This window comes from Syngnathoides biaculeatus, chromosome 10 (assembly GCF_019802595.1).
Source record: "Syngnathoides biaculeatus isolate LvHL_M chromosome 10, ASM1980259v1, whole genome shotgun sequence".
NCBI classification, from domain to species: domain Eukaryota; kingdom Metazoa; phylum Chordata; class Actinopteri; order Syngnathiformes; family Syngnathidae; genus Syngnathoides; species Syngnathoides biaculeatus.
In genome coordinates this window covers 2,982,529-2,998,124 of record NC_084649.1, presented here as the reverse complement: position 1 = coordinate 2,998,124, position 15,596 = coordinate 2,982,529, and the positions used below count along the sequence as shown (strand labels likewise).

Genomic DNA, 15,596 nt, shown 5'->3' with positions numbered 1-15,596 from the left:
TGTTTTGACCCTGAACATACAAAGTTGAAAGATTTGTGTTCATGTGATTCGTAGAAATTCTTTGAATTACTTGATAGAGACACTGATTTTCTTCATGAAGATCCTGAACAATGGCAGTCAATGGAAAACTACCGAAAACATCAATCTGTCGTCCGAAACCTGAGGGTGACTAACGACAGTGCCGAGAGAGGTGTAAAACTAGCTGCCGAATTTCTAAAATCCGCTTAAATAGAAAAAAACTACCAAAATATTTTGCAAGTTGTGGAAAATGACAGGAAAACTGGACCAAACCAACAGAAGAAAATGAAAACCGAAATTGAAAATTGGTCTTTGCATTTGCAGACTATAGACAAACTAATAACTAACTAGTAAATGTAACATTTTACTATTGCAGTGTTCTGTAGGTACATTTCAGCATGTATGTTTTGAATGATGGATCGTCATTTGAATGAATATTTTATGAATACATTTTAATCTTTCCTTTTGGCAATTTTTTATGAAATCACGGATATTTTATTGCTTGCAGTCCACTGATGCGAGTACAAATGTAGGCTTTAATGTGTCAATTTGAGTGATGCAATGTTGAGATTTCCATCGCATGCTGCAAGGTACTCTTACTTCAGCAGTTACTGTAGCTTACATTGAGGACAAAAGCTTCCACCACTGTCAAAAGTAAGGCAGACTTTTCTCTTACTCATTAGTGGTGTAAGTTAACAACTGATCAGCTGGTAACAGCTGGCCGCTTAACGTAACATAAAGATAAGTTATTTGCATACTGTACACTGGGCGTAAATGTATCTTCCAAATGGACAGTGACCCTCAGCATAATGCCAAAATAGCTAAAAAGTGGCTTGAGTATAATAAAGTCATTGTCTTGGAGTGGCCATCATAAAGCCTTGATCTGAATCCCATCGAAAGTTTGTGGGCAGACCTGAAAAGTCATGTGCAGGCAAGGCAACTGACAAACCTGACTCAGTTACACCAGTTCTGTCATGAGGAATGGGGCAGGATTCCAGCAGAGTACTGCCAGAAGCTTGTGGAAGGTTACCCAAAACGTTTGATGCAAGTCCTGCAGTTCTAAGGAAATGCTACGCGATACTAATGTTAACTTTTGACCTTGAAGAAATGTAAAATTCTCTAAGAAATTTTCCCTCATTATTTTGGCATTTAACAACATGACGAAACGGGTGAGGTGGAGTCTGATTTAACTTCAGACAGGTAGACTAAAAATTAAACGTTTTTGCACAGTATACAGCATGTAAACTTCAGGCTTCAACTGTATATTCGCATAACAGTCACTATGCTTGATATTGCTTTGCTTTTAAAAGTATTGCTTTTTTCCAGTTTCTCAGAAAAATGGACACATTGACTAAAACTTATTCATAGTCTACTGATTAGAAAAGAACAGAAAAAGGAAGAAATTAACTTTTTTGAAAGAAGGTTGTCTATTCTTTCATTTGGTAGATTCGGTGTAAATATACAATAATTATTCAACACAATGTGTGGATATTGAAAAATCATTCAAAGTGCTGTAAAATCGCTGGCCCTCTAGGAGTTGTCTTTTCTGAAAATGTCTCACAGGGAATGAGGTAAGATGTTTTCACTAGAAATTAGATAAATTCAAGACATAACCTTTTGTGTTTTTGAAGTACATTACAAATCTCCCACTTCCGTACATCAACATTGTAGCCATACATTCAACAATGAACTGGCTCCCAAAAGCTAATAGTGGCAACACTCTTTGCGAACTTTATCTTCCACCTAGAACCAAAGCACATATTGAAATAAAAATAGAGACTGGAAGTGCCCTCACAATCTGACATATTCTGAGCATATTTGGCAAGAACAGTGAGCGAATATTCCCAACAAGAAATAAAATAAAAGCCATGGATGCTGCAGGAAAGTATTCCCTTTGTGTGCATATTTATCTATACTGTATGTTGTTAATAACAATAATGATAAGTATTATTATTTTTCACAATAATTATTATTCTTGATGTATTATTTTAACATTGAATAATAAATTTTGATATAAATTGTTTAATTTACACATGCATTCTATGTATAGCCAATTACTCATCCATCCATTTTGTGAGTCGCTTATCCACACAAGGGTCGCAGGCGTGCTGGAGGCTCTCTCAGCTATCATCAGACAGGAGCCGGGTTACACCCTGAACTGGTTGCCAGCCAAACGCAGGTCACATTACATCCAATTAAAAATATATCAAATATTTCCGATAACGACTCTAAATTGCCCATAAGTGTAAATGTGAGTGTGAATCTGTGTTTGTTTGTATCTGACCTGTGATTGCCGGAGAACCAGTTCAGGGTGTGGCCTGCCTCTCGCACAAAGATAGGTGGGATAGGCTCCAGCACGCCCCCAACCTTCGTGAAGATAAGCGGAATGAATGAATGAATTAATTACTATTATTATAATAATTATTAATCATTGTTATTCTGGGAACCCTGTGAGTCACAGTGGTTAATGACCTCTCCTGTAGAGTATAATACATATTTTTTGTTGTTTTTCCCCAGAGTGTCTCTTCATCTTCCCATGCCAGTGGAACTACAGGCCTGATCACTGTATGTATGGGAGTAACTGTAAAGGAGCTGAAGAAGAAGGTGTTTCTATTCTCCATGGCAACCGTGGAGTGTATCATGATGAGAAGCAGCCGGCCTTCAAAGTAGTTTATGATGGAATACATGACGTACGTATATACCACACAAGATCGGCACTGCATATTTCATATTCAGTCCAGTCAGTGATTTTCGTCTTACTGAAGGGGATTTGTAGTTGATTCAGTTCTATTCCTTATTGGGAAATCTACACTCTTAGTTTTATGGTTCTTCACGGGTTTTTTTGGTGTCCTTTTCTAATTTAAATTATCTAAGCATTTATTGTGATCAGCTTTATATTAAACAGAAATACAGTCAGTTTTATTCTTTTTTATTCCTTTTTTTCGATTATTAAATATTATTTTTATTCATTTTCTAAATCTACTATAATTTCTTACCTCTTCTTCTTTTCCTTTCGGCTTGTCCCGTTAGGGGTCGCCACAGCGTGTCATCTTTTGCCATGTTAGCCTATCTCCTGCATCTTCCTCTCTAACCCCAACTGCCCTCATGTCTTCCCTCACCACATCCATAAACCTTCTCTTTGGTCTTCCTCTCACTCTTTTGCCTGGGAGCTCCATCCTCAGCATCCTTCTACCAATATACTCACTCTCTCGCCACTGAACATGTCCAAACCATCGAAGTCTGCTCTCTCGAATCTTGTCTCCAAAACATCCAACTTTGGCTGTCCTTCTAATGAACTCATTTCTAATCCTATCCAACCTGGTCACTCCGAGCGAGAACCTCGACATCTTCATTTCTGCCACCTCCAGTTCTGCTTCCTGTTGTTTCTTCAGTGCCACCTTCTCTAATCCGTACATCATGGGCGGCCTCACCACTGTTTTGTAAACTTTGCCCTTCATCCTAGCAGAGACTCTTCTGTCACATAACACACCAGACACCTTTCGCCAGCTGTTCCAACCTTCTTGGACCCGTTTCTTCACTTCCTTACCACACTCACCATTGCTCTGGATTGTTGACCCTAAATATTTGAAGTCGTCCACCCTCGCTATCTCTTCTCCCTGTAGCCTCACTCTTCCCCCTCCACTTTTCTCATTCACGCACATATATTCTGTTTTACTTTGGCTAATCTTCATTCCTCTCCTTTCCAGTGCATGTCTCCATCTTTCCAATTGTTCCTCTGCATGCTCCCTGCTTTCACTGCATATGACAATATCATCTGCGAACATCATGGTCCAAGGGGATTCCAGTCTAACCTCATCTGTCAGCCTATCCATTACCACTGCAAACAGGAAGGGGCTCAGAGCTGATCCCTGATGCAGTCCCACCTCCACCTTAAATTCCTCTGTCACACCTAAGGCACACCTCACCATTGTTCTGCTGCCATCATACATGTCCTGTACTATTTTAACATACTTCTCTGCCACACCAGACTTACGCATGCAGTACCACAGTTCCTCTCTTGGTACTCTGTCATAGGCTTTCTCTAGATCCACAAAGACACAATGTAGCTCCTTCTGACCTTCTCTGTACTTTTCCTCAAGGCAAATAATGCATCTGTGGTACTCTTTCTAGGCACGAAACCATACTGTTGCTCGCAGATACTTACTTCTGTCCTGAGTCTAGCCTCCATTACTCTTTCCCATAACTTCATTGTGTGGCTCATCAACTTTATTCCTCTATAGTTCCCACAGCTCTGAACATCCCCTTTGTTCTTAAAAATGGGAACTAGAACACTTTTCCTCCATTCTTCAGGCATCTTTTCGCCCGCTAGTATTCTGTTGAATAAGTTGGTCAAAAACTCCACAGCCATCTCTCCAAATTGCTTCCATACCTCTACCGGTATGTCATCAGGACCAACTGCCTTTCCATTTTTCATCCTTTGTAGTGCCTTTCTGACTTCCCCCTTAGTAATCATTGCCACTTCCTGGTCCTTCACACTTGCCTCTTCAACTCTTCCTTCTCTCTCATATTCTTCATTCATCAACTTCTCAAAGTATTCTTTCCATCTATTTAGCACACTACTGGCACCAGTCAACACATTTCCATCTCTATCCTTAATCACCCTTACCTGCTCCACATCCTTCCCATCTCTATCCCTCTGTCTGGCCAACCTGTAGAGATCCTTTTCTCCTTCTTTCGTGTCCAACCTGGTGTGCATGTCTTCATATGCCTCTTGTTTAGCCTTTGCCACTTCTACCTTTGCCCTACGTCGCATCTCGATGTACTCCTTTCGCCTCTCCTCAGTCCTCTCAGTATCCCACTTCTTCTTCACTGATCTCTTTCCTTGTATGACTCCTTGTATTTTGGGGTTCCACCACCAAGTCTCCTTCTCCCCTTTCCTACCAAAAGACACACCAATTACTCTCCTGCCTGTCTCTCTGATTACCTTGGCTGTCATTGTCCAGTCTTCCGGGAGCTTCTGCTGCCCATCAAGAGCCTGTTTTACCTCTTTCCAAAAGGCCGCACAACATTCTTCCTTTCTCAGCTTCCACCACATGATTCTCTGCTCTACCTTTGTCTTCTTAATCTTCCTACCCACCACCAGAGTCATCTTACACACTACCATCCTATGTTGTCGAGCTACACTCTCCCCTACCACTACTTTACAGTCAGTAACCTCCTTCAGATTACATCGTCTGCACAAAATATAATCCACCTGCGTGGTTCTACCTCCGGTCTTGTAGGTCACTATATTTTCCTCCCTCTTCTGGAAATAAGTGTTCACTACAGCCATCTCCATCCTTTTTGCAAAGTCCACCACCATCTGTCCCTCAAAGTTCCTTTCCTGGATGCCGTACTTACCCATCACTTCTTCATCGCCCCTGTTTCCTTTACCAATATGTCCATTACAATCTGCACCAATCACAACTCTCTCGCTGTCTGGGATGCTCAGAACTACTTCATCTAGTTCCTTCCAGAATTTCTCTTTCAACTCTAGGTCACATCCTACCTGTGGGGCATAGCCGCTAACCACATTATACATAACACCCTCAATTTCAAATTTTAGTCTCATCACTCAATCTGATACTCTTTTCACCTCCAAGACATTCTTAGCCAGCTCTTCCTTTAAAATAACCCCTACTCCATTTCACTTCCCATCTATTCCGTGGTAGAATAATTTAAACCCTGCTCCTAAACTTCTAGCCTTACTACCTTTCCACCTGCTCTCTTGGATGCACAGAATATCAACCTTTCTCCTAATCTTCATGTCAACCAACTCCTGAGCTTTTCCTGTCATAGTCCCAACATTCAAAGTCCCTACACTCAGTTGTAGGCTCTGTGCATTCCTCTTTTTCTTCTGACGATGGATCCGGTTTCCTCCTCTTCTTTGTCTGCGACCCACAGTAGCTGAATTTCCACCAACGCCCTGCAGGTTAGCAGTGCCGGGGGCGGGCGTTGTTAACCCGGGCCACGACCGATCTGGTGTGGGATTCTTTAGATGAACGCTCATATTTGTTTGGCACAGTTTTTACGCCGGATGCCCTTCCTGACGCAACCCTCTGCATTTTTCCGGGCTTGGGACCGGCCTACAGATTGCACTGGTTTGTGCCCCCATAGGGCTGCATTACTATAATTTCTTACCAAAGGTCTAATTTTACTCAAGCATTAGAGTCCACTAGAATTACCTTAGTGTTACCTTAATTTAATGAATTTAACACAATGAGCTATTTATGTTGGATTTTTTTTTTCTGATCTTATGTACCCAATGCACCAACTTTATTTCACTCGCCTTATTTGAGTGGAGTGTTGTTTGTTTCTACCCTGCTCAGATCAAACAGTTAAAGTTTTGTGAAGCACATAATTAGAGTACCAATAGCGTCAAGGTGATGAAATTTGTAAATAACATTTTTGGTTCTGTTATGAAAACAAACAACTTTGCCAATGAAAAGTAATACATTGTGATGTTTCTGCAGTTCCCATTTGAGGACAACATGTTCCAGTCACTGTTCTATCCCATCCAGGCCAAATTCCTGGACACGGTCAACACCCTGTGTGGTCGGATTCCCCAAGTCTTCCTCAAGCAGATAGAAAAGACCATGCGAAAAGTGTTTGAGGAGAACGTAATCCGACATATCAGGCCAAACAACTGACTCCTGGTGCAATGGACTTCCTGTAAATGTGACTAGGGGACCAAAGATCACTCTGTATCAGACTGTGTGTCATGCCAGCTTCCGTATGACTGAACCTGTAGCATGGAGGAAAGTAATACTATTTCCTAAACTGTTTATATAAACAGTAATGACCCATGGATGGTTTTGTTCAGTATTCATATCAATGATGTGGTCAAATAGCTTTTGGTTTAATATCATCACGCATAACCAGTTACATTTGAGAAAATGTGTCTCAATAATTACACCTACCTTAATTTCTGGCCTCCATGGTTATAAGCGTCACCCAGTACATTTGTAAAGGAAATATCATTTGGTACATACATAAGCCCCACCTGTGTAAAAGCCGCAAATGCCCATATTGAAACACGAGATATTTACAAAGAAAGATTGTACACAGAATGAGTTTTCAAAGTTTTAATACCTTAGCTTAGTTAATCATGGCAATTACACAGTAGCACGAACAGGGCTGGGAAAAAAAACAACATACTGGAAAAAAAAAAAAACAGCTGCCGCGGCAGCTACTCTGTAGCAACGCGGTACCACAGCACTCACAGTGCCGGTTAAAAAACAAACATACCTGAATCACTGAGACGCGGCAGTAACACAACAGCAACACAATAGCGCGACGCTAACACTAGCACGGTGCTAACCCTAGCGCAGTGCTAACAGGGCCAGTTAAAAAAAACATACCAGCAAACATCACAGAGACACGGCAGTAACAAGCTAGCACAGCGCTAACGCGAGCACAGCGCTAACAGGGCCGGTTAGAAAAAAATCATACCGGTAAAAGTCACTTCCTTGGCTCATAAATTCCACCGGTCTCACGCTTACCCTTTCCAGTCGAGCGCCCCCTTGCGGCCATTAGAAAAAATGCACAAATTGGCCGCTTCACCGCATAAACCGCTGGGTTGAAAGCATGCGGAAAAAAATTCGTGGCTTAGGCCGGAAATTACGGTAATTGTTAGATACAAAGTTATGCTTCTCCTCATAAACTTGATCAAAACTGAATTCATCTCCTTGGAAAGAGCTGTACGTAAACTTTTGAAATTGGAAGGTTATACAGGTACTATGATGTAGTAAAGCGTGGACTGCAATGTAAACGTACTAAAACAACTTAAAACCTGGGCCTCTGGGGGACTGACCTCGTCAGTTCTGCACATTTTACCTACAGCAGTGGTCGCCAGCATGACCATTTTTCTTCAGGACAGAACTAAGCACATTAACATCCATAACATAAAATTAAATAAATACTGTACATACTGAATTTGATAGTCTCTGTGCGGAATCTGCGTGCCTGAGCTTGTTTCCCTCGAACCAAAGGGTCCCATTTGGGGCCGATTGGAGAATCTGCTGTCGCCCTGCAGCAACTGCAACAAAACAAACAGGGAAGTGGTGTGGATGAAGTCATTCTTCAAAATAAAGTATTCTGCAGAACTTTTCTTTTCCTTTCAGTTTGTCACATTAATGGTTGCCACAATGTGTCATCTTTTTCCATGGAAGACAATCTCCAATATCCTCCTCTCACCATCTCCCCTCATGTCTTGGCGACATCCATCAAGCTTCTCTTTGGTCTTCCTCCTCCTGCCAGCTCCATCCCCATCAGCCTTCTCTCACTATATAAACTGTATATATATATATATATATATATATATCTCCATCCATCCATTTTCTTCACCGCTTATCCTCACGAGGATCACGGGGAGTGCTCGAGCCTATCCCAGCTGTCAACGGGCAGGAGGCGCGGGGTACACCCTGAACTGGTTGCCAGTCAATCGCAGGGCACATTGAGACAAACAGCCGCACTCACAATCACACCTCGGAGCAATTTAGAGTGTCCAATTAATGTTGCATGTTTTTGGAATGTAGGAGGAAACCGGAGTGCCCATAGGAAACCCACGCAGGCACGCGAAGAACATGCAAACTCCACACAGGCGAGTCTGGGATTGAACCCACAACCTCAGAACTGTGAGGCCAACGCTTTTCCAGCTGATCCACCGTTCTATAATAATAATTTTAAAAAAGGTGAAAATAAGTATTTGAACACCCTGCAATATTGCAAGTTCTCCCACCTAGAAATCATGGAGGGGTCTGAAATTTTCATCGTGCATGTCCACTGTGAGAGACATAATCTAAAACGAAAAAATCCAGAAATCACAATGTATGATTTTTTTTTTGCGATTTGTGTGATACAGCCACAAATAAGTGTTTGAACACCTGTCTATCAGCTAGAATTCTGCCGCTCAAAGACCTGTTCGTCCACCTTTAAAAGTCCACCTCCACTCCATGTATTGTCCTGAATCAGATGAATCTGTGTGAGGTCGTTAGCTGCATAAAGACACCTGTCCACCCCATACAATCAGTAAAACCCAAACTTGTAACATGGCCAAGACCAAAGAGCTGTCCAAAGACACCAGAGACAAAATTGTACAACTCCACACCGCTGAAAAGGGCTACGGAGAAATTGCCAAGCAACTTGGTGAAAAAAGATCCACTGTTTGAGCAATCATGAGAAAATGAAAGAAGCTAAACATGACGGTCATTCTCAATCGGAGTGGAGCCCCATGCAAGAAATCACCTCATGGGGTGTCAATGATCCTTAGAAAGGTGAGACAACACGACAGGACTGGGTCAATGACCTGAAAAGACCATCAGGACCATCGTTTCCAAGGTGATTGTTGCTCATACATTAAGACGTCACGGTTTGAAATCATGCGTGGCATGGAAGGTTCCCCTCCATAAACCAGCACATGTCAAGGCCCGTCTTGATTTGTCCAATGACAATTTGGATGATACAGAGGAGTCATGGAAGAAGGTTTTGTGGTCAGATGGAACAAATTTGAACTTTTCGGTCATAATTCCACTTTCCGTGTTTGGAGGAAGAGGAATGATGAGTTCTATCCCAAGAACACCATCCCGACTGAAGCATGGGGGTGGTAGCATCATGTTTTGGGGGTGTTTTTCTGCACATGGGACAGGACGACTGCACTGTATTAAGGAGAGGATGACCGCGGCCATGTATTGTGAGATTTTGGGGAACAACCTCTTTCCCTTAGTCAGATTATTGACTGGGATGAGTGGCTGGGTCTTTCAACATGACAATAACCCGAAGCACACAGCCAGGAAAACTAAGGAGTGGCTCCGTAAGAAGCATATCAAGGTTCTGACGTGGCCTAGCTAGTCTCTAGACCTAAACCGAGTTGTTAAGCTTTGGAGGGAGTTGAAACACCGTGTTTCTCAGTAACAGCCCAGAAACCTGTCTGATCTAGAGAAGATCTGTGTGGAGGAATAGGCCAAAATCACTCTTGCAGTGTTTGCAAACTTGGTGAACAACTACAGGAAAGGTTTGACCTCTATAATTGCTAACAAGGGCTACTGTACCAAATATTAACATTAGTTTATGCAGGTGTTCAAATACTTATTAGCAGCTGTATCATATAAATAAATTGTTAAAAAAAAAAACAATACATTGTGATTTGTGGATTGATTTTTTTTTTTTTTTTTTTTTTTTTTAAAGATTATCTCTCTCACAGTGGATATGCACCAACAATGAAAATTTCAGACCCCTCCATGATTTCTAAGTGGGAGACCTTGCAATATAGCGAGGTGTTCAAACACGTATTTACCTCACTGTACATACTATATACTATATATATATACACACACACACTCAATCTCTCTTGTCCAAAACATCAAAGTCTGCTCTCTAACTTTGGCTGTCCCTCTAATGAGTTCATGTCTAATCCTATCCTATCCAACCTGGTTACTCCTAGAGACCCTCACCATCTTCATTTCCCCCTCATCATTGCCACTGTCTAATCCGTATATCATGGCCGGCCTCACCACTGTTTTATAAACTTTGCCCTTCATCTGAGCAGAGATTCCTCTGTCATATAACTAACACACCTGACACTGTTCACCAGGAGTTCCAGCCTGCTTGAAGTCATTTCTTCACTTCCTTACCACACTCACCATTGCTCTGGATTGTTGACCCCAAGTATTTGAAATTGTTCACCCTCACTTCTCCTTGTACCCTCAATCTTCCTCTTCCATACGTCTCATTCATGCATGTATATTTTGTCTTACTTTTGGGTAATCCTCATTCCTCTCCAGTGCATGGCTCCACCTTTTCTCACTGTTCCTCCATCTCTACTTCCCGTCTCATCAGTGCCATTGTCAAATAACACACCTGACATCATCCACCGCCTGTTCCAGCCTGCTTGGACCCATTTTTTCATTCCTTACCGCACTCACCATTGCTCTGGACTGTTGATCCCAAGTATTTTAAGTCCTCAACCCATGGTATCTCTTCTGCCTGTAGCCTTACTCTTCCCCTTACATCACTCTCATTCATCCAGATATATTTCATCCCCCTTCATCCCTCTCATTCATACACATATATTTCATCTTACTTTGGGCAATGCTCATTCCTCTCCTTTCCAGTGCATACCTTCACATTTTTAATCATTCCTCCACCTGCTCCCTGCTTTAACTGCAGATCACAATGTCATCTGTATCATAGTCCAAGGGGATTCCAGTCTAACCTCATCCGTCACCCAATCCATTTCCATTGCAAACAGGAAAGGGCTCATATCTAATCCCTGATGCAGTCCCACCTCCACCTTAAATTCTTCTGTGACACTTAGAACGCACCTCACCACTGTTCTGCTGACTCATGTATGTCCTGTACTATTCTAACATGCTTCTCTGCCATGTCACTTTTCTGCATGCAGCACCACAGTTCCTCACCGTATACTCTGTCATAAGCTTTGTCGAGATCAATAAAGACAAAGTAGCTCCTTTTGACCTTCTCCATACTTTTCCATCAACATCCTCAAGACAAATAATGCCTCTATGTTACTGTTTCTAGACGTGGAACCATATTGATGCACAAAAATACTCTTGGTCTTGACATAACTTCATTCTGTTTGCTCATCAACTTTATTCATAGTTCTGCACATTTCCTCGGTTCTTAAAAATGAATCCTAGCACAATTTTCCTCCATTTCTTAGGCATCCTCTCACCTTATACATTTCTTTTGACCACACTGTTTGTCAGGTTCACCAATCAGACATTCATTAAACAGGACAAAAAAGGAAGGAAAGACACCAGTTCAAGTCTCGCGAGGAGAGAGGAGAGGAACGGTCTCGTACAATTCACCACTGCAATCTCTGATTATCCTTATTTACATGGATGTTACAAAAAGGAGACGGCAAGCAAAACATTTGGAAACAAGGTGTACATGTTTTTTCATGTGCGTGTGCATGTGTGGAAGATTGCTGAATACATGTGTGGTCATCTTTTCTTTAACAGGCAGCAGTTCTCTAACAGCTCTGATGATTAGACATTTTTGTTCTTGCTATCTCCTGCTCGGAGGCTGCCACGTTATCTAGAGCAGAGCAAACCATTTCTTTATTGGAAGCAGATGTATGATAATTATGATCACAATTATTCCTACACTGGTCAAAAACTCCACAGCCACCTCTCCAAAATGCTTCCATACCTCCATAGGAATATCATGAGGACCAACTGCCTTTCCATTTTCCCTCCTCTTTAGTGCCTTTTTGAGACTCCCCTTACTCATCATTGCCACTTCCTGGTCCACCACAATTGCCTCGTCTACTCTTTTTTTCACACTCATTTTCTTCATTCAACATCACTTGAAAGTATTCTTTCCATTTATCTAGCACACTACTGACACCAGTCAACACATTTCCATCTCTGTCCTTAATCGCCCTAACCTGCTGCATTTCTTTTGCCTCTCTGTGGCCAACCTATAAAGATCCTATTCCTTTTTAGAGATCTTCTCATCATCACGTATATGTATTCCTTTCTCCTTTCCTGTGTCCTCTCAATGTTTTTTCTTCGCTAACCTCTTTCCTTGTCTTCATGCACTTTGAGGTTCCACCACCAAGTGTCCTTCTTCCCTTTCCTATCATAAGATACACCAACTACTCTCATGCCTGTCCCTCTGATCACCTTGGCTAGTCCACGTTAACAGGAGCTCCTCCTCTCCACCGAGAATCTGTCACACATCTTTCTGGAAAGCCACACAACATTCTTTCTCAGCATACATGATTTTCTGCTCTGCCTTTGTCTTTTTAATCTTCCTCCCCACCACCAGAGTTACAGTATCTTACACACCACCATCCTATGCTGTCCAGCCAGACTCTCCGCTACGACTACCTTACAGTCAGTTGCCTCCTCCAGATTACATCGTCTGCATAAAATGTAATCCACCTTCATATTTCACTATGTTCCCGTTTCTTTTTGGGGGAAAAAGTGCTCACTGCCATTTTATCCCTTTTGCAAAGTATACCACCATCTGTCCCTTGACGTTCCTTTCCTGGATGCCAAACATACCCATAACTTTTTCATCACTCCTGTTTCCTTCACCAACATGTCCTTTACAGTTTGCATCAATTACAACTCTCTCTGTGTCTGGGATGCTAAGAAGTACTTCATCTAGCTTCACCCAGAATTTCTTTCTCCTCTTGGTCACATCCAACTTGTGGGGCATAGTGGCTAATCATATTATACAAAACACCCTTAATTTCATGTTTCAGCCTCATCACTCGTTTTGATATTCTTTTCACTTCTTAGATATTCTCAGCTAACTCTTCCTTTAAAATAACCCCTACACCATAGTAAGATCATTTAAACCCTGTCCCTAAACTTCTAGCCTTCTTGTCGTTCCACCTGGTCTTTTGGACACACAGTATATCAACCTGCCTCCTTATCATCATGTCAACCAACACCCGATCTTTTCCAGTCATAGTCGCAACATTGAAAGTTTCGACATTCAGTTGTCGCCTTTGTGCTTTTGTGTTTTTTCTCTCCACCAAAGAATCTGCTTTCCACCTCTCCTTTGTCCTTGGCCCACAGTTGACAAGTTTCCATTGCCCACTTGCAGGTTATTGGTGCTGGGGACGGACATTGATAACCTGGGCTACGACCGATCCAATATGGGCTTCTTTAGATCAACACTCATATTTGTTTGACGTAGTTTTAAGCCGGATGACCTTTCTGATGCAACCCTCTGCATTTATGTGGGCTTGGAACCGGCCTAGTTTGCCCTGGCTTGTGCCTCCCATAGGGTTTCATTAAAAATTCTGCAGATAAATATATTAAAAAGCATTTTTTTTCCTTTCTGTTCTGCCTTTTACCAAATTTTCTGGGGCCAGAAAATGGGCTACACCTTATTGGTTGTGACCCTGCCCTGACCCTAGTTTTAAATACAGTACAAATGGATGTGTTCATGTGGAATATTGAAATTAACTTACATTGTTTTATTTCAGTGAAATACTCAGTAACAGAAGGTCCACAGTAAATCAACACCCTTTGATTGACTGTCAACCACTCCAGAGTCTGCAGCCGTTCGCCTTGTGCCTGAAGTCAGCTGGGAAAGCCTCCAGCTCTGCGCCAAACTGAACAAGTCCAGCAGTATGAAATGTATGGATAGATAGTACAGCAGTCTGCTTGAAGGGCTCAAACCCAAAAGTGCAAGTTTTTGTAAGAACTGCAGCAAAGGGTGTGTCATATGAACGTTGTTTTGTTTTCTGTCAAAAAAATTAAAATATATTTGTCTTGAAAAATTATCGTCATTTATATTGTACTTTAGATTTCCTTGTGATGTGATGATGTCCTGTCCAAAGACATGGAAACTGATTAGAGATGGCATTCAAAATGTGTTTTTGAATAAAATAATGCAATGGAATGAGACTCAATTATGATTTATTGGGATACAAATGAATGAAAATAGGTGAGTTTATTTTAAATGCATAATTTTTATTTGGTGTGTGTGTATATATATATTGGAGGTGTCAATAGTGCTGCAGATGTGGACACAAAAAGCAAACGGGAGATTGGTAACAGTAGATGGTTTGTTGAATATAACAGATGAGTTTACTTTTATAGCAGTTGGACAGGTTGCTGAAGTGAGTCGAGGAAGCTTATCACAAGGGCCGACGGTGTTCTTTGGTTGGTTGAGAAGATGAGACTTGGAACAAGGTGGAGCTATGCTCGGCGAAGGATATGGAAACGAGACCCTTTCCAAAGTACTGGTGGAGTAAAATAAAGCCAACATTTCTCATAAATGAAGTTAAAGGCACAGACGTTGAGGACAAAGTAGCACTGATGGAAGCAGAAATCATCTAGTGTCAGTTTGTTGGTCTGGGAGGCTCTTTAAACCCCATTGATTATGGATTGGTGGCAGGTGTGCAAGAATGAGTGTTCATCCAGAAGCTTCCCAGCCTGAAACAATAAAGCAAACGAACAATGTGGTGCATAAAATCAGCCCCAAAAAATGTGATGCTGTAGCAAACCACCAGTCTGTATCTATCTATCTATCTATCTATCTATCTATCTATCTATCTATCTATCCATCTATCTATCTTCAGAGCCGCTTATCCTCACTAGGGTCACACATGTGCTGGAGCCGATCCGACATCTCTTTGGGAAGATGGGATACACCGTGAACTGTTGGCCAGCCAATCGCATGGCACATAAAAACAAATGAACCATTCGAACCATAATGAACATCTAAGGGCACTTTAGAGTCTTCAATTAAACTACCATGCATGTGTTTGGGATGTAGGGGGAAACCGAAGTAACCAGAGAAAATCCATGCGAGCACAGGGAGAACATACAAACAGGTGAGGCTGGATTTAAACCCCACTCTCCAGCACTGTGAGGTAAAAGTGCTTACCGGTCATTTACTATGCCCAATTTAAATATGGAAAAAGGCTTGGCTCTTTATAGTCCATATCAATGTGGCTCTCAGTCTAGAATCATGGAGCAGCCAAGTATTCATCACAGCACTGATCCCTTGATGAAACTTCAATGTTTGATCACAGGGTTATTCATACACACGGAATGTGCATTGGCTTCATTTGTACCACATTTTTATGC

General features: G+C 41.7%; 1 protein-coding gene across 2 annotated transcripts in view; it reads left to right on the top strand.

The window, feature by feature from the left end:
* The window catches only part of gxylt2 (glucoside xylosyltransferase 2), a 49,550-nt gene extending 35,142 nt beyond the window's left edge, over positions 1–14,408 (top strand). The window contains exons 6-7 of one of the 2 annotated variants that reach the window (XM_061831840.1): positions 2,536–2,708; positions 13,985–14,408. In XM_061831840.1, the coding sequence (XP_061687824.1) occupies positions 2,536–2,708; positions 13,985–13,987 (176 nt within the window). In that variant the 3' untranslated portion in view covers positions 13,988–14,408. Of the gene's footprint in view, positions 1–2,535; positions 2,709–6,491; positions 6,827–13,984 lie in introns of those variants that run through there. The other variant, XM_061831839.1, reaches the window with a different exon arrangement.
* The last annotated feature ends 1,188 nt before the right edge of the window (positions 14,409–15,596 follow it).